Here is a 17,532-nt window from a genome sequence, read left to right as displayed (position 1 = left end):
TTCGGTTTCAGAGCCTTGAAGACGTGGGACGAAGAGTCAAGAGAAAGGGAAACACACCTTTTACCCACAATCACCTGGGAAGGCCCCTCGCCTTCCTGGGAGCGCACGGCTTCGCGGAGGCGTCTCCCCGACCCTCACCCGCGTCGGCCGCGGCTGAAAACCGCTCGTTTCTTAAACACAGCCCTTCCCCGAGCTGGGCTCCATGAGGGTCCGTGCACGGCCCCCTGAAGGCCCCCTCTGGGGACCACACACCCTCCGGTCCAATCAGGGGCTGCCTGGTCCAATCGTGCCCGCCCACCCCCCACCGTCAGCCACGACCAAGGCTTTGGCCAAGACAGTGGGACCATGGGCTTCAAGGTGACCCGGCAGAGCGGCTCCCCGCCCACCTCGTCCTGCCCCCGGCACACCTGCCCAGGTCAGCCGTCCTCCCGCTGTGCCCACCAGCCCCGTCCAGGGCAAGGAGCAAAGGCGGGGCCAGGAGAGCGAACTGATGGCCAAGTGTCACAGTGGACAGAGCGCCGGGCTGTGGACGGAAGAGCCCAGGTTCCATTCCCCCAGGGGCACACTTGGCTGCAGGCTCGATCCCTGACCCAGGTCGGGGTGCGTGCAGGGGCAACCAATCCGTGTCTCCTCACATCGATTCTCTCTCCCCCTCCCCCCTCTCCCCTCCCCCCTCTCCTCTCTAAAAATCAATGGAAGAATATCCTCTGATGAGGCTTAAACTTTTTAAAGCTTCGCCGTCTTGGAGGAGGACTAGGAGTTGAGGGCGGGGCAGAGCATGTCTCCTCCAGGCCGTTTACATGTCATCGCCAGGCCCGCTTCTCCCCGAACCCGGAGACGGATCTGGCCGCGTCGGGGGATCGCTTCTTTCCTTCTTGGCCTCAAAGCACCTCCTCCTGTCAGACGCCCGGGCCAACTCCAGGGCTTCCTGTGTGTCTCACTGAGAAGATGCCCTTGATGGTGGCAACTACGTTATTCATAAACAGCAACGCTGACACGCTAACACGCTAACACACGCCTTCCCACACGGACCTCGTGGCGTGTGAGCTGCGCTTCCACGGCCCCCCTTCCCGGGATCTCTCCGCCATAAATCAGGCTTTTAACGAAATGCGCTTTCTGTGTATTTCCAGAGCCCATATGGGGGATTAAGCAAAGAAGTGGGGTTTTTTTCTTCTCTCTTTAAAGGGCCACCAAGACACTGTGTTATCTCCTTCTACCGGGTTAGAAGGAGCAGCCGGCGGGCACCTCACAGGGCACAGGGCGGAGATGCCAGGGCTGGGGGAGTGAGGGGGGATGTCTGTGTGTTTATTCCTGAGGACGCAACACCCCCGGCCACACAGGCCCCCGAAACCCTGGTTCGGGCCGAGAATCTCCGTTCGCCACCCAGAGCGTGCGGCCTCCCAGAGGCGGAGAGGACACGGCCAAACGGGCGGAGGGCGCGGCGCCCACACGGGAGGGCAGGTTTCCCGGGAAGCCGCCCGGCCACTCGCTGCCCAAGTGCCTCTGCACCCAGAGCTTCCGTGGCCGGGGAGGGGGGGCCGGGGCGTCCAGGGTGAGGCTTCGGGGCGAGTGAGTGAGTGAAGGTCTGACCACGTGCACCCGCCAATGGGAAGTGAACGCTCTGTCCGGCCGTGAACGACGTTGTCAAGACGCGCCCGGCCCGGCGGGAAGAGGCCCCACCCTGCATGCGCCGTCCCACCGACCGGACGGACACGCCCCGGCCACGGTCCCAGCTGCGAGGCGGGCAGTGAGCCTGGAGCCCTGGCGGCTCGGCTCCGTGGACAGAGCGTCGGCTGCGGCCGGAAGGGCCCATCGGGCGTCTCAAAGCCTCCTGGGAAGTAAACGCAGCCGGGCGTTCCCTCCTGGCACCGGAGGAAAGGCTTTTGGGGGGAAAAGGCTGACATGTCTGACGAGTGTCAGTGCGTCCAGGACAAGCTGGTGACCGTCAAGCAGGAAACTCGACAGGACCAAGGAGGAGCGTCTCCGGTTCTAACAGCCATCGCTGAGCTCAGGGTGCATGGGGGGAGGGGCGGGGGCGGGCCAAGCAGGTAAGTTCAGGCTCCACCAGGATGCACCCTGTGGGGAGGGGGAAGGGGAGGAGGGGGGGGGAGAGGAGGGGGAGGGGCAAAGGCAGCCTGAAAGGTGGCCTCGGAACTGCCCAGCGACAGGCTGTCCACAGGCATCCGGTTACAGGCTCACCTGCCCAGGTGAAGGCACGCCTGGCATCCCGGTGGAATTTTCTCTTTCATCAACGCATCTGCCGGCCTCTCTGGGGCCTTCATTCCGGCTCCAGGCCAACAACCTCGGTCCCAGACGCCTGACAGGCACCCCCCACCCCGCGGGCCGAGCTCAGGGACCAGCGTGCCTCCCCAGGAACCGCGCAGCCCAGCGGACGGCCGCGAGGGGCTGAGCGGGCAACGTGCCCCCAAACCAATCAGTCTCCCCGACATTTATCCTCCGGGGACTGGCACTTGCCCGCCTTCCTCTGCTTTCTTATCCCGACTCCCCGACCTACGCAACGGGCGACCCCATTTCAAATGGACCCTCCACCGCCCGTCGCCTCAGGGCCAGTGGGGAAGGTGACAGGCCGAGTCCTACCGGGGGTGAGACCAGGCACTCGGAGACCAGAAGAAAAGAGGAAGGAGGGAGGGAGAGGGCGGGGGAGGGGCCCTCGAGCGGGGGGGGGGGGGGGGGTGGCCGTAGGTGGAGACAGACCGAAGGCAGGCCAGCGGCCAGCTGGCGAGAAATGAAGCCGACAACTAGGGTCAGTCGGGGTTGAAGGGCGTCTGCCCCTTCACAGGAAGTAAAACAGTTGCAGAAAAAAGATGATGAAATAATTACGGGCGATGGCTGGGCGGCACCGAGCGACAGGAGTCCTCCAGGGGTGGCGCCCGTTAGAAAAGGGGGGCCGCAGCGCGGCTCAGGGCGGAGCATCGACCTGTGAACCAGGAGCTCAGGGTGCGATTCCGGTTCGATTCCGTCAGGGCACAGGCCCGGGCTGTGGCTCGATCCCCCGTGTGGGGCGTGCAGGAGGCAGCCGGTCCATGACTCTCTCATCATGGATGTCTCTCTCTCTTCCTCTCCCTTCCTCTCTGAGATCAATAAAAACATATTTTAAAAAAATAAAGAAAAGGAGAAGAGAGGTGGGACACCACCCTGTCACCTGCCTAAGCCCAGCCTCTCCTGCTGATGGCGCAGGGGGAGGGGGGAGGGGGGAGGGGAAGGGGGAGGGGGAGGGGCAGTGGGAGGGGAGGGGAGCGGGAGGGCCCCTGAAGGGCACTGGCCAGCAGTCCTGAGGGCTGAGCTCTCCCTGTGGGTCGGTGCTGCCGTGGCCGTGGCCGTGGCCAGAGACAGCAGAGGTGTCACTGAGAACAACGCCTTCCTTCTCGGGGGCCCAGCAGACGCCCTCCCTCGCTCTCCGTCCAGCCTGAGCGCTCCCCGCGCCTCACACGCCAAACCCTCCCTCGACCCCACGGGGAAAGGCCTGCTGGCGACGCCTTCAGAGCTCGGAGCGCGGAGCGGCCCTGGGAGGAGAGCGGCCAGGCCCCGCCAGGCCCCGCGGCCTCGGCCAGAACATGACACGGCACCTTCGGTCCCGGGAGGCGCCCGGCTGGACCGACCCCTGCAGAACCGGAGGCCTCGCTTCCATGGCAGACGCCTGGCTCCACTCCCGGCCTCGACAAGCCCCCCGTGACCTCTGTGACCTCTGCCAACACACCCTGACCCAGGGCCAGGGCACGGGCCATGTGACTCGTTTCAAAAACAATTACCTTTATTGGAACCAAGTTCCAAGTGATTCAGGAAACACTGTGCACGGACATCTGTCCGCCCGCCCGCCTCTCGGACACGGAGGAAGAGATGAGGGCTGCCTGTCCCCAGGGCACAGGTCCCGCTCGGCCCCACCTCCTGCCCTCTCCCCAGAGCAGCACTAGGCCCACCAGGGCTCGGCCAGCACGCGGGACCCACTGACGCCCCCGCACAAGGTGACCGACAGCCTGGTGCCTGTTCAGCAGAGAAACCAGCCAGCCCCAAACCCACGGCCACACCCTGACCGACTCCAGTCACCACACACGCACGCACACGCACGCACACACACGCATACACACACGCGCGCATGCACACACACGCACACATATACACACGCATGCACGCACGCACACGCACGCACACACACGCATACACACGTGCGCGCACACACACGCGCGTGCACACACATACACACGCATGCACACACACACACGCACGCATACACACGATTCTATTTTAAGGATCGGAGCAGGGGAGCCAAAGCTCCGTCTGAAAAGACATCACGGCCGGTTTAAATCAAGCAGTAGCTCAACTGCACCTCGGGGACCCAGGTTTCTGACCTCAATTCAGAGAAATAAGTCCAGTCCCGGCCGGTGTGGCTCAGTGGATAGAGCATCGGCCTGTGGACCCAAGGGTCCCGGGTTCGATTCCTGTCCAGGGCACGCACTTCGGTTGCAGGCTCCTCCCTGGCCGGGCCCTGGTCGGGCTGCGTGCAGGAGGCAGCCCATCAACGTGTCCCTCACATCGAGGTTTCTCTGTCTCTCCCTCTTCCTCCCTCTCTCTCTAAAATCAATGGAAAAATATCCTCGGGGGAGGATTCAAAAATAAAATAAGTTGACGGGAACGACAGTCCCTCCCTTTCCAACCAGGGGCATTGTTAGCCTGTCCCCTCCCCCCCCACCCCAAAAAGCAAGACCATTCGATCACAGGGACAAAGTGGCCTGAGCCTCAGAGAGACGCCACAGAGTGTCATCAAACTCGCAGCCCTGCCCCCCGCACCCCCCTGCCCGGTGCCCCTCGTCCTGCTGATGAGCTCCGCGAGCCTCGCCCTCTCACAATCACTTGCCCTGGGAGCTCGACGCCGTGGACCCATCGGACGCGTCGGGTTTACCTCTCCGCGCTCCCCACACTGACTGGACAGCCGCAGGCCGACCGCTCGCACTGGGAGCCCCTGGGAGCTGGGGCGTCGGGCGGAGGGGAAGGGAGGCCGAGGAGCGGCTGGGCGCGCAGTAGGTTCTGCAAACTCTCCATCTACTTTCTGTTACCTGTCTGCGCAGGGGGATGCGCTTGGAGAGCTTGTGCACGGCGGGCGGGCTGCTGAAGTCCGGCTTCTTGGCCGAGGCCTTCATGCGGCACACGACGACCGTCACCACCATGCAGGCGATGAGGAACACGCCGATGCAGTAGATGGCGATCTCCAGGTAGTCGGGGGCCGCGGGCAGCTCCTTCTCCCGCACGGGCGCTGGGCGGGCGCGGGAGGGGGGTAAGCAGGCGCAGTTAGGAGCTGGACGGAGGCGTCCGGGCACAGCTGGAGGCAGCGGGCATTCACAGGACGGGCCTCCCGATGGAGCCCCCAATGCAGCCGGGCTGCCCGGGCCCTGCGCCTGCCACGCCCCTCGCTCTGCCACCAGGGCCCGGGCGCCACTCCTCCCTGCCACCCAGCGGTCGAGGGCCGGCTGCCACCTTGCACGGAGGGCAGACTGGACTCTGAGACCTGGCACATTGGGGCAGAGCAGGCCGGGCCCGCACCCACAGGAAGGGCTATGCTCCGTGGGCTCCCCATGCAGACCGAGTCCTCGGATACAGACGAGGCCCACTGTGTGTCTGAAGGGACCGTGCCCGTCTGAGGGGGGCGAGCTCACCCACAGGGAGGCGGGGAGGGGGCTCAGATGCGCCCAGGTCCGTGTGAAACGGAGTAGAGACGCACCGGGCAGGCTGGCCGGCCCCAAAAGGGGTCCAATTCCTTAGCGCAGCGCCGCTCGTTAAGCTACTCGAGAAGCAAATGCATGTAACACGCAGGGGGGCTGGCTGACGGAGAAGCATCGTCTGCGTGCCACAAACGGTCTCGGTGATGGTCCTTAATCAATCACCAACACAATCTCTTTGCCCTAGGGAGCTGGCTCAGTGAATAGAGCGTCAGCCTGTGGACCAAAGGGCCCCGGGTTCGATTCCGGTCAAGGGCATGTACCTCGGGTGCAGGCTCCTCCCAGCCCGGGCCCTGGTCAGGGTGCGTGCGGGAGGCAACCCACCAACATGACATCGATGCTTCTCCCTGTCTTTCTCTCTCTCTTCCACTCTCTCTGAAAACCAATGGGAAAATACCCTCAGGTGAGGATTCACACATCAAAATAATAGCAAGGGTAACAATACCCATGGCCGTGTTTTGTGTATCTGGTTATACCGATACAGCACTACAGCTTTTAAAGGAAAAACAGAAGTGGTACTGCGTGTGCGTCCCCGTGTAGTTACTCAGGTGAGCACGTTCTTGTGTCCGTTCCAACAGCGTGTGCTGCCTCCTGGGGCCTCGATGGCTGACCTGCGAGCAGGGATCTGCACAGCGCTGTCCTGGGACGCGTTCTCGGTTAGTGCTCCGCACTGCGGGGCAGGCTGGTTAGGGCGGGCCCACCGGGCGCCCGTGGCGCGCAGGGCGGCGAGGACAGCAAGCTCGACGCCCGAGGCCTCGCTGCTCGCAGCAAATGCTCAGAGCAGGTTCCCGGTGCCAGGGGACACGAGTGCAATGGTATGACTTGAAGCTCACACGTTTTCATCAGAAAAATGCTCGCAAGACAGTCAACACGCTCAGCCGCACAGCGTCACGTGGAGCGATCCCCTCCCTCTACCGGGTGTGGCACGGGCATGCAGGCGGCACCGCAGGCCGACGAGGAGGCACTGGCAACGTCGTGGAACGCAGGCCAGCAGCACAGTCACCACGGAAAGGACAGGAGCAGGCGGGGACTCTAGCTCGTCTGACCCGACAGACACTGTGCTCAGAGTCAGACGGCAGCGAGGAGGCAGCTGCCAGGGCAGAAGCAGCATAGAGCGAGAGGCAAGCGCATGCTCCGCGGGGAATCAGACGGAAAGCCCCTCCCAGGGTCACATGCAGGGAGCCACCGAGCCCCGAGGCGGGCACCACACCGCTTCTGTGCACCCACACGCGGGCGCCTCACCCGGGCGCCGCGACACCCGCTGTCTGTCCACGTCTCGTTGAAAAGGGAACGTGGAGCCAACGTACAGAGCAAAACGGAGTTTAAAATGAGAACAGCAAACTACTCTGCGTGCCACCAAGTAACTTCCACGCCTTAAGGGACGCGGGGATGGGGGGCGACTTTCCACGTCGACTCCGTGACCCACGGAGAACGTGAGGTCCCCTGGGGGGCGGGAGACGCGTCACGTGACCGTGCACGTGCGCGTGGGGCCTCACTGGACGTGACTTTCCCAGGCCATGGCTTCTATCCTGGGGGGTGGGGGTCGTGGACATGCTCCAAGTCTTTCTGCAAAGACGCAAGGGGCCGTTTCTGAGGACAGAAGCGTGTTGACTCCATAGCACCCAACCAGGAAGGGGGACCACGCCCAGGACACCCAGTCGAGGCGGGAGCAGGCGGTATGTACCTGGCAGGACTGTCAACCATGCAGAGTGAAAGGAGATGCCGATAGAGTTACCCGCCAAGCACGTGTACTCCCCCGCATCCTCAAAAGTTACATTCCGAATATAGAGCACCTCAATCTCCTTGTCCGTGGTGTTTACCCCGGCAGCCTAGAAGACAGGGAGCGAGAGAGAAGGTAGACGACACAGGACCGGGCGGAGGGGCCTGGGCCCGGAGGCGGCGCGGGGCCCGGCGGGGCGGCCGTGCGGGATCCGGCTGCAGCCCGTCCACAGAGCCCACGACCAGAGACAGCGACAGGAGCGGCCACCGCGCAGGCCCGTCACCACACCAGCGTCACCCCGGAGGTGCCTGCAGACACATGGACACAGCAGCCCACGGGCGGGTCCTGGCTCGGCTCCACTTGGCGGGGAGGGGTCCCCACACGTGTGCACCCCGCGTCCACCTGGGGCTTCCTTCTGTGGGCTGCGGACTTCCGCCTCGAGGAGAGGGTGGGCCTGTCTCGATGGCTGGGGTGCAGAGCGGAACTCCACAGGCACGTCCAAGGGGACACCTCGCACGTCCTTCCGGCCCCTGGGGGCCAGCCAGGAGGTCACCTGGCGGCCAGGCTCGGTCACTGGGACGCGAGTCAACCACCTTGACTTCCACAGCGTAGAAACGAAATGGAAGGAAAAGCTCCATCTTGGCAGCAAAACAACTGGGCTTTTTTGCTCCCTTTTTTAACTACGCATTTGAATGTGAGTCATGGCGGACGACAGAAGCCACCTGCTGCCTTCAGGAGCTCCCCAGGACATTCACTAAGGGGGCTGCCTCTGGTCGGGGACAGCAAGGTCCAGGGCACCGAGGTCAGGACAATAAGGTCCAGGGCACCGAGGTCAGGACACCAAGGTCCAGGGCACCAAGGTCAGGACAATAAGGTCCAGGGCACCGAGGTAGGACACCAAGGTCCAGGGCACTGAGGTCAGGACACCAAGGTCCAGGGCACCGAGGTCAGGACAATAAGGTCCAGGGCACCGAGGTCAGGACACCAAGGTCCAGGGCACTGAGGTCAGGACACCAAGGTCCAGGGCACCGAGGTCAGGACAATAAGGTCCAGGGCACTGAGGTCAGGACACCAAGGTCCAGGGCACCGAGGTCAGGACAATAAGGTCCAGGACACTGAGGTCAGGACAAGGTCAGGACAAGGTCAGGACACTAAGGTCCAGGACACCAAGGTCAGGCTACCGAGGTCAAGGGCAGCATCTCACAAGATCAGTTATGCAACCAAAGAAACGATGCCCATCGGACAGACGACACCAAGCCCACATTTCTCTAAAAATCGGGGGCCGGAGGAGGTGTGACTTTAGTGGATCCGCGATGCCACACCATCAACGGGCACCCAGGTATGCGTTTCAAATGGCGTTTATGTGCCGCGATGAGGGGGTCTGTGCAGCCTAAACACGATGCCCCAGAAGGAACGAACGATTTAAAAACCGGGGTGGGGGGGCCTTCGGAAGGAGCCAGAGCGGGCGCTGCGAGCACCGTGGGCGCGTTCCATGGCTGCCGGCACCCGCCAGCCGCGTCACCCAAGAAAGATGGTTACGAACATCCCGAGGCCACAGAGGATCCTAGAAGCTGCCTGCCGGCTCCCAAAGCACCAAGTCCTTTCAGCGTCTACATCTGCCTTCTTAAAACACAAAAAAAGAAGGAAAAACCAGAAGCGTCGTTACCTTGCTGCTTGGGCAGGACCGTGAGCCAGGCGGACTGGTTGGCCTGCCCTATGTAATTGGAGACCTTACACATATACTCCCCCGCGTCCGCCTCCGTCACATTGAACAGAGCCAGCACCTCTGCATTGGAACTATTTATCCCCGAGTGCTGGAACAGACAGAGAACAGCGTCGGCTGGGCCCCGGGTCCGCCACCCACCCCGGCCACAGCCTCCGGCGTCGCCTCCACCGCGGGGCCGGGCCCCGAGAGAACAGCACCGTCCACGGCGGGCGACGGGAGAGGGACCCGCTGCAGAGGGCGACACCCGGGGGGCCCCTGTTTCCCAGCTCTCTGACCCTGAGTGGTCTCCGCTGGAGAGAGCACCCGGGGGTGCAGTTCTCGGGGGACCCCGCTGTGGCCTTGTCTGCGAGCAGCTCCGTGCGGGAGAGAACGGGGGGCCAGGCTTAGGGCGCCGCCCGCCCCGACAGCAGGAGGATCGACAGCATCGAGAGGCCGATGCTGCCGCGGGGACTGCGGGGAGCAGGCCGAAGCGCAGGGAGAAAGGGCCCCACATTTCGTGGGCGCAGAACCGGCTTCTACGGTTCGCTGTCTGCCCAGCTGGTGTGGCTCGGTGGATGGCGCATTGGCCTGCGGACTGAAGGGTCCCGGGTTCGGTTCCAGTCCAGGGCACAGGCCCGGGGTTGGGGGCTTGATCCCCAGTGTGGGGCGTGCAGGAGGCGCCGATCCATGATTCTCTCTCATCATGGATGTTTCTCTATCTCCCCCTCTCCCTTCCTCTCTGAAATCAATAAAAATATATTTAAAAAATAAAATAAAATAAAATATAAAGTTTACTGTCTAAACCACATGTGAATGAATTTCCACAGCAAAGGGGTCTCTCTAAGAAGGAGAATCTAAATGGTCTCTAAAAGGTGGCTGCGAACACGGGACCCCAATGTCACATGAAAAGAAAATATCAGCATAACAGTAACATCGGTCCCACCCCCAGGGGTTGAAAAGCTCTTTCTGGCGACCGCTCCCCTCCCCCACCCCCCCACTCGGTGCAGCCGCCCTGCACGGGGAAGATCTCGGGGTCCCCACCCTTACAGACGGCAGCTGAGCTGAAACGTCTCCCCAAAGACCTCAGGCCAATAAATGACTGAACTTCTCTGACTCCCACTTCAGGGGTTCCCCCCGCCCCCAAATCCCTTCTGGTTTTGACTAGGGAGCTAACTCCCCAACACTCTCTGTACTGGCCCGACAGGAGAATCATGCCTCAAATTCAACAGGAAACCCAAGCACCGTGGCCGGGCCCTCCAGGCCCGTGGGGCGGCCCCGGCCGCAGGAGCCCTCACCTTCAGCACCTTGAGGTAGGGCAGCCCATCCGGCCCGTACTTGCTGCCGTTCTTCTCCACGTGCTTGATCCACTGGATGTGGGGCTGGGCGTCGCTGTACACTTTGCAGACGAACTCCACGTCGCCCCCGACCACCGTGGAGGCGTTGGCGGGCAGCCCGGCCTGGAGGATGGGCCGGTGCGGGGACCGCTCTGGGGGGGGATGGGAGGGGAGAGACGGGTAAGTAAGTTGTGCTGCCCAGACGGCTGCCTGTGAACTGGAGCCAGAAAGGTCTCAAGTCTGCTGGCCGAGTCCCTGGAAATCACAGGGCCCCCCAACCCTGAACAAAAGGGGCTTCACGGGCGCGGCGAGAGGGCGGCCCTCGTGCAAAGGAGACGCGCTCAGAGCACGGAGAAAAGAGCTTGTTAGGCTGAAGGCTGTTGGCTGTCCGCGGCCACCCAAGGAACAAGGGGCTGCGTTTACCGTGACGACGAGAGGCGCCCGGCCAGGGCACAGGTACCCATCCCCCATCCCACGGGGCAATGTCGGACGCGCACCTCGAGCGTGAGCCCAACATCATGGGCAGGTGACCACTGTCCCGCCACCCCGATTCTGAAATGGCCCACACACGGGTCACCCCACACATCCCCAAGACGCTCTGAGAAGACCTTCCTCGCTTGTTTTTAAAGAAAACAAACAAAAAGCTGAAGCCCAGGGTCACGGCCACACTGAAGGCACGAATGGTGTTCTCTCCTGGCGCTGGAACGTCCTCCATTCGCGCCCTTTATTCCTCCAGCCGCTTCCTTGGTGAACATGAGGTGCTGCTGTGTCCAAGGGCAGATGCACAGCAAGTACGAGATGGCGAACCTCTGACACGCGAACTCACTGTTTTGGTTGATTTTTCTGTGTTCAATGGTATTTAAATATATAAAATAAATATCAAAAATACAAGTCTTTGTTTTACTGTGGTTGCAAATATCAAAAAATTTCTATGTGTGACACGGCACCAGAGTTGAGTTAGGGTTTTTCAAAATGCTGGCACGCCGAGCTCAGAAGGTTCGCCGTCACTGCCCCGCGCCCTGGCTCACTCAGAGGTGGCACCGGAAAGCAGCACACCGTGAAGAGACACCAGCGCCACGGCTGGGCAGGGCTTACACTGTCTTATTTATTTTCTTGTAAAAATATCTTTTTATCGATTTCAGAGAGAGGGAGGGAGAGGGAGAAAGAGAGAGGATCATCAGTGATGAGAGAGAATCACGGGTCGGCTGCCTCCTGCACGCCCCGCACTGGGGATCGAGCCCACAACCCGGGCCTGTGCCCTGACCGGAATGGAACCCTGACCTCCTGGTTCCTAGGTCGATGCTCAGCCCCTGAGCCACACCGGCCGGGCTCGACTGTCTTAAAAGAGGCCCCATCCAGGGGGGGCTGGCAGCCGCTCCCATCTCCCTTGCCTCACGTCTCTAGGGAAAAGGTTATCAACAAGGACACCCCTCCTGTCTCGGGCCTGGAGAGCCCCCTCTCCCACTCAGAGGTGGGTGAGCATCTGAACACAAGGGTCCCCAAGAAGCGGTGACAGGCCCGCCTGCTGGGAGTCTTGGCCACAGGCACTGGGATGACAAACTCACTGGACCTCCCTCCGTGGCACCCGAGTCGAGAGCCACCACACACCCAGCCCCACTGTCCGTAGGTACTGCCCCCTCCACCCCACCCCACCCCACCCCACCCCCCGCCACCTGCAGGGAGCAGCCTCCCCTGCCTCCCTCCCCCAGGGGGGCACCCTGTCTCTCACCGCCACTCACACAGCTGCCGCGGGACAGGCGGTCCCGCCCGGGGCCTCCCCAGGCGTCAGGGCCCTGGGCCCGGCTGGGAGCAGACATTGAACGAGGGGCTCTCAGCCTCTCCCTCTGAGCCGTTCTGACTAAAACGTCATTGAGTGCAGGCTGTTGGACAAGAGCAAGCTGCTAGTGTGTGAAAACTTTTAAACACCTGGCCAGTGTGGCTCAGCGGTTGAGCGTCGACCCAGAAACCGGAGGTCGCCGGCTCGATTCCCGGCCGGGGCACAGGCCCGGGTTGCGGGATTGGTGCCCAGTGTGGGGCGTGCAGGAGGCAGCCGGCCCGTGATGTTTCTCTCTCATAGATGTTTCTACCTCTCTCTCCCTCTCCCTTCCTCTCTCTCTAAAAAAATCCATAAAAACATATTTACAAACAAATAAATAAAAACCTTAAAAAAAAAGAAAGTGCACGAGAGGTTCCTCTCAGCACACGCGTGCCAGGACCTGCCAGCACGTCTCAGGCACCTGCCCGCGTTTCCCCATGGAAACAGGCTGCTGAGCCCCCCCAAGAAGTCACTCGTTTGCCCCAATATCATCCCCCAGACAGGCTGCGCCGAGGACCCAGAACACGAGGCTCCTAAACTGGGGGGGCAGCAGGTTGCAAAGCTGGGAGCCCCTCCAGCACCCGCAGACACCCCCCCGCTCTGGCCAACAGCGTCGCGGTGGAGGTGACCGGTGGTGGTGGTGGTGGTGAGCCTCCCGGGCAGGCCTGGCAGCGGCTGGCGCCACGGGGACCCGCTCACGGCTGGCGGGGGTGGAGGTCGGGGAACCCCGACCCGGCCCGGCCCCAGAGCTACGTCCACGCACACCCACCTCCGGGCTGGAGACGGCCAGCCGAGCGTAAACCCACCTCCTCGCACCTGTCCCCTGTGGGGCGGTGGCCTCCCTCCCTCCCACCGAGACGTGCGGGGGGCTCGGTTTTCCACCTCTGCGCCCTGTTTGGGTGTTTGAGGGCCAATGTTTACCGCGGCCCTAAACACTGACGCTGAGACACAAAGGGACGCTAAAGTCTTACACGTCCGTCAGCCAGGTCAGCGGAACCTCAGCCCCTCGTCTCCCTTACACACGCTTTTTCTCATAAATCTTTTCACAAGCAAACATTGTGCGCGGCGCCCGGCCCGGCCGGGAACAATGGGCGCTTTCATGGGCCCGGCACCCCCGGCCGCGCCAGGCCGCGGCGGGCGCTGACTCACCGGGCAGCCGGCAGGCCCGCGCCAGGGCCCGGTGCTGTTGGCTGTGGTCTGCGGGCCGCGGGCTCCGCGATGAAGTGACGGCTCTCCCGGCTGTTTCTTTAAAAAACACCGCGTCGGGTCGTGCTGCTCTCGCTCAGGACAGCGTGCCGGCGGCTCACTCGCGCCGCAGCCTCTCCACTCCCCTCGCTTCTGCAAACACCCCCCCAGCCTCTCCACTCCCCTCACTTCTGCAAACACCCCCCCAGCCTCTCCACTCCCCTCGCTTCTGCAAACACCCCCCCAGCCTCTCCACTCCCCTCGCTTCTGCAAACACCCCCCCAGCCTCTCCACTCCCCTCGCTTCTGCAAACACCCCCCCAGCCTCTCCACTCCCCTCGCTTCTGCAAACACCCCCCCCCCCCCCGGCCTTTCTCACGTGGGGCCCAGAGAGGTGAGCGGACCCTCTGTGGCGGGAACCTGCCCGCGCCCAGCCCGACAGCGCCTTGGGAGAGGGCGAGCCCGGAGGGAATGTTTCCAAACAGCCAGGAGGCCTTGGGTTTCGTTTCTCCACATCAGGCTTTGATTTCCGTTGCAACCTCGCTCTCTGCCCCGAACGTCTTGGACAAGGTCCCGGGTGCCAGCATCTGCACGGGCGCCTCCCCCCCTCCCCCACGCCCCCGGCACCTCCCGCCGGGCGCCATCAGACCCTCCACCGGCGATCACTCCCCGGGGAGGACTGCAACCGGCTCCCGTTCTAACTTCCGAAAAACCGGGGTGAACGCCGGGAGCAGCCAGCAGCTGGGGGAGCGGCCGGGCAGCAGGTCCCGCAGACACGAGCAGGGCAGGCGGCCCCCACAGCTGGGCACAGGGCAGGGACGGGGCACGGAGGTCCTCCAGCAGCTCAGGTGCCCCCAGGACCCCACAAGGCCCTGAGCAGGACGGACCCCTCCGTCTGCAATGCTGTGGGGCAGCCGATAGAAAGGCTGGTCAGGGGCTCTGGCCGGTGTGGCTCAGTGGATAGAGCAGAGGCCCGCGGACTGAAGGGTCCCGGGTTCGATTCTGGTCAAGGGCATGTGCCTCGGTTGCAGGTTCCCCGGCCCTGGTCAGGGTGCTTGCAGGAGGCAACCGATCGAGTGTCTCTCTCACATCGATGTTTCTCTCTCTGTCCCTCTCCCTTCTCCTCTCTCTAAAAATCAATGGAAAAATATCCTGGGATAAGGATTAACAACAACAAAGAGGAAGGAAGGAAAGGAAAGGAAGGGGAGGGGAGGGGAGGGGAGGGGAGGGGAGGGGAGGGGAGGGGAGGGGAGGGGAGGGGAGGGAAGGGGAAGGGAGGGGAGGGAAGGGAAGGGGAAGGGAAGGGGAAGGAAAGGGGAAGGAAAGGGGAAGGGGAGGGGGAGGGGAGGGGAGGGAAGGGGAAGGGAGGGGAGGGGAGGGGAGGGGAGGGAAGGGAAGGGGAAGGGAAGGAAAGGGAGGGGAGGGAAGGGAAGGGGAAGGGAAGGGGAGGGAAGGGAAGGGAAGGGAAGGGAAGGGAAGGGAAGGGAAGGGAAGGGAAGGGAAGGGAAGGGAAGGGGAGGGGAGGGAGGGAGGGAGGGAGGGAGGGAAGGGAAGGGAAGGGGAAGGGAAGGGAAGGGGAAGGGAAGGGGAGGGGAGGGGAAGGGGAAGGGAAGGGAAGGGGAAGGGAAGGGAAGGGAAGGGGAGGGGAGGGAAGGGAAGGGAAGGGGAAGGGAAGGGAAGGGGAGGGGAGGGAAGGGAAGGGAAGGTGAAGGGAACGGGAAGGGAAGGGGAAGGGAAGGGAAGGGAAGGGGAGAGGAGGGAAGGGAAGGGAAGGGGAAGGGAACGGGAAGGGAACGGGAAGGGAAGGGGAAGGGAAGGGAAGGGGAGGGGAGGGGAGGGGAGGGGAGGGGAGGGGAGGGAAGGAAAGGGGAAGGAAAGGGGAAGGGAAGGGAAGGGAGGGGAGGGGAGGGGAGGGGAGGGGAGGGGAGGGGAGGGGAGGGGAGGGGAGGGGAGGGAGGAGGAAGGAAGATTGCTCGGGAGTCCTCTCCGGCCGAGGAGAAGCCGCAGCTCGCTCGCCCCTCGTCCCTCTCCCAGAAACAAGCATCCCACCGTCTCCACCAGGATCCACGGGGTCAGGGGAGGCCCTGCTCCGCGTGCTCGCCGCCCAGATGTTACGGAAAGCGGCTTCCTCCCGACAGGGCGCGGGGTGAGTACGTGGCCGACGGATGGGCCGACGGGCGCCTCCCCCGCGTCTCTCCTGTGGTTATTGAAACAGGAAGGTTCTGGGCTCCGCGGGGTCAGATGCGGGGCCGTGGCCCGAGGGGGTGGGAGCAGAGGCTCCGAGGCCCCGTGTGAATTCCAGACGGAGGCGGCGGGGAAGCAGCCGAGGGCGCGGCCGCGATGGGACAGTTGGCTGCTCGGCTGGAATGAGGTTCCACCGACTACACACAGAGGGAGCAGGCCGAGGGCTGGGAACAGCGCTCTCCCCGCGGCCCCCCTCCCCGCGCCCCCTCCCTGCACCCCATCTCTCCTCGCGCCCCCTCCCTCCTCGCAACCCCCCTCCCCGCGCCCCCTCCCTCCTCGTGACCCCCCCTCCCCGCGCCCCCTCCCTCCTCGTGACCCTCTCTCCCCGCGCCCCCTCAATCCTGGCACCCCCTCCCTCCCCGTGGCCCCCCTCACCACGCCCCCTCTCTCCCCGTCCCCCCTCAATCCCTGTCAAGGGCTCCAGTGAAGCCACTTTGCTAAAGCAGGAGGCCCAGCTGCTAGGAGTCTAAATATCGGGACTGATTCACTCTCAAGTCCTGGAGAGAGAGAGAGAGAGAGAGAGAGAGAGAGAGAGAGAGAGAGAGAGAGAGAGAGGCAGAGAGAGAGAAATGCCCAGTGACAGGGAATAAGCCTGGTGAACTGGCCGCTGAGACGCTGTAACGTGCCGTCGGAGGCAGGAACAGGTTTGCTTGCGAAGATCTGAGCGTCGGCTCGGACATGACAGGCCCCACGCCGCCCCACGCGGAGAGCCTGGTGTGCGGGCGGGGCGACCACGCACCCGGGGCCGGGAGGGGACCAGGCTCTGAAGTGACACCGTGAACTGCCAGGCCCCGGCCCCGGTGGCTGGTTTCCGCCGACAGCGGTCTCCTAACGACTTCTCCCCGAAACACACGGCCGCGAAGCGCCGACTCCCGGCGGCTCTCCCCACCGGGCAGTCCGATCGCCGCGCGCCCCGCGTGGATCCGGCACCAGCCCGCCTCCCTCCCAGGCGCCCGTCCACCCACGGAGCGAGGAGAGGCCTGCCGACCTGTCCTTGCGTCAAACCAACGTTGGATCCCGCCCCCTAACCCGGCCGTGGCTTCGCAGCTCGAGGGGCTGCAGAGAGGAGCCCCGCGTGGCTGGAGGGCGAGGGAGAACCACCAGATTCCTTCTCCGGCCCAGCCCGGCCTTTCCTGCCCCAGGACAGGCGGTGGCTGCCTCTGTCGCGTGAACTGAACGGGGCCCCGTGAGGCGCGGGTAGAGGGAGGCACCACGGCCCTCGGGGCCCAAGGAGCCCAGCCGCCCGCTGAAGGCCTCGCCGTAAGGACGGAGGCGTTCCCGGCCTCGCGGGATCTGCGGCTGCGCCCACGGGCAGGCTGAAGCCGGGTTCTCAGGCCTGGCTCCCGGGCCGTCTCCCTCCCCAGAGGCCAGGCTGGGGTGACCAGGCGCGCCCGGCCGGCGGGCTCAGGGGCTGAGCGTCAGCCGTGAACCAGGAGGTCACGATCCGGTTCCCAGGCGGCGCGCAGGCCAGGGGGCGTGCAGGAGGCAGCCGAGCCTTGATTCTCTCTCCTCATGGATGTTTCTCTCTCTCCCTCTCCCTTCCTCTGAGATCAGTAAAAACATATTTAAAAAAAAACAAAAACAGGTCACCACTTCCTCGTTTACTTAACTGCTACTTTGTTCCAAGAGAGGCTCCAACGTTCAGCTCGGGGATCACACTGGGGCCTTTGTCTCCCGGGGCAGAGGCAGCCGGGACGCAATTTACGCAACTTCTCCTTCTCCCTGCGGACGGGCTGCCCGCTCCGTGCCAGTGCCACCCCCTCCCCCCGCAGGCCCCTCCTCCCGCACGCACACCTG

At 63.6% G+C, this 17,532-nt stretch overlaps 1 protein-coding gene across 13 annotated transcripts in view; it reads right to left on the bottom strand.

The window, feature by feature from the left end:
- FGFR2 (fibroblast growth factor receptor 2) overlaps nt 1–17,532 on the bottom strand; it is a 76,938-nt gene that overhangs the window by 14,376 nt on the left and 45,030 nt on the right. For 4 of the 13 annotated variants that reach the window (XM_036307625.1, XM_036307617.1, XM_036307621.1 and 1 more), the window contains 3 exons: nt 10,453–10,643; nt 9,119–9,266; nt 5,067–5,269 (listed from right to left, as the gene is read on the bottom strand). In XM_036307625.1, coding sequence (XP_036163518.1) covers nt 5,067–5,269; nt 9,119–9,266; nt 10,453–10,643 — 542 coding nt within the window. Of the gene's footprint in view, nt 1–5,066; nt 5,270–7,416; nt 7,562–9,118; nt 9,267–10,452; nt 10,644–17,532 lie in introns of all 13 variants that reach the window. The other 9 variants (XM_036307619.1, XM_036307624.1, XM_036307628.1 and 6 more) reach the window with 4 other exon arrangements.

Source organism: Myotis myotis, unplaced genomic scaffold, assembly GCF_014108235.1.
Source record: "Myotis myotis isolate mMyoMyo1 unplaced genomic scaffold, mMyoMyo1.p scaffold_m19_p_49, whole genome shotgun sequence".
Lineage (NCBI taxonomy): Eukaryota > Metazoa > Chordata > Mammalia > Chiroptera > Vespertilionidae > Myotis > Myotis myotis.
The sequence above is the reverse complement of the archived record's forward strand: the minus strand, read 5'-3'. Positions and strand labels throughout refer to the sequence as shown.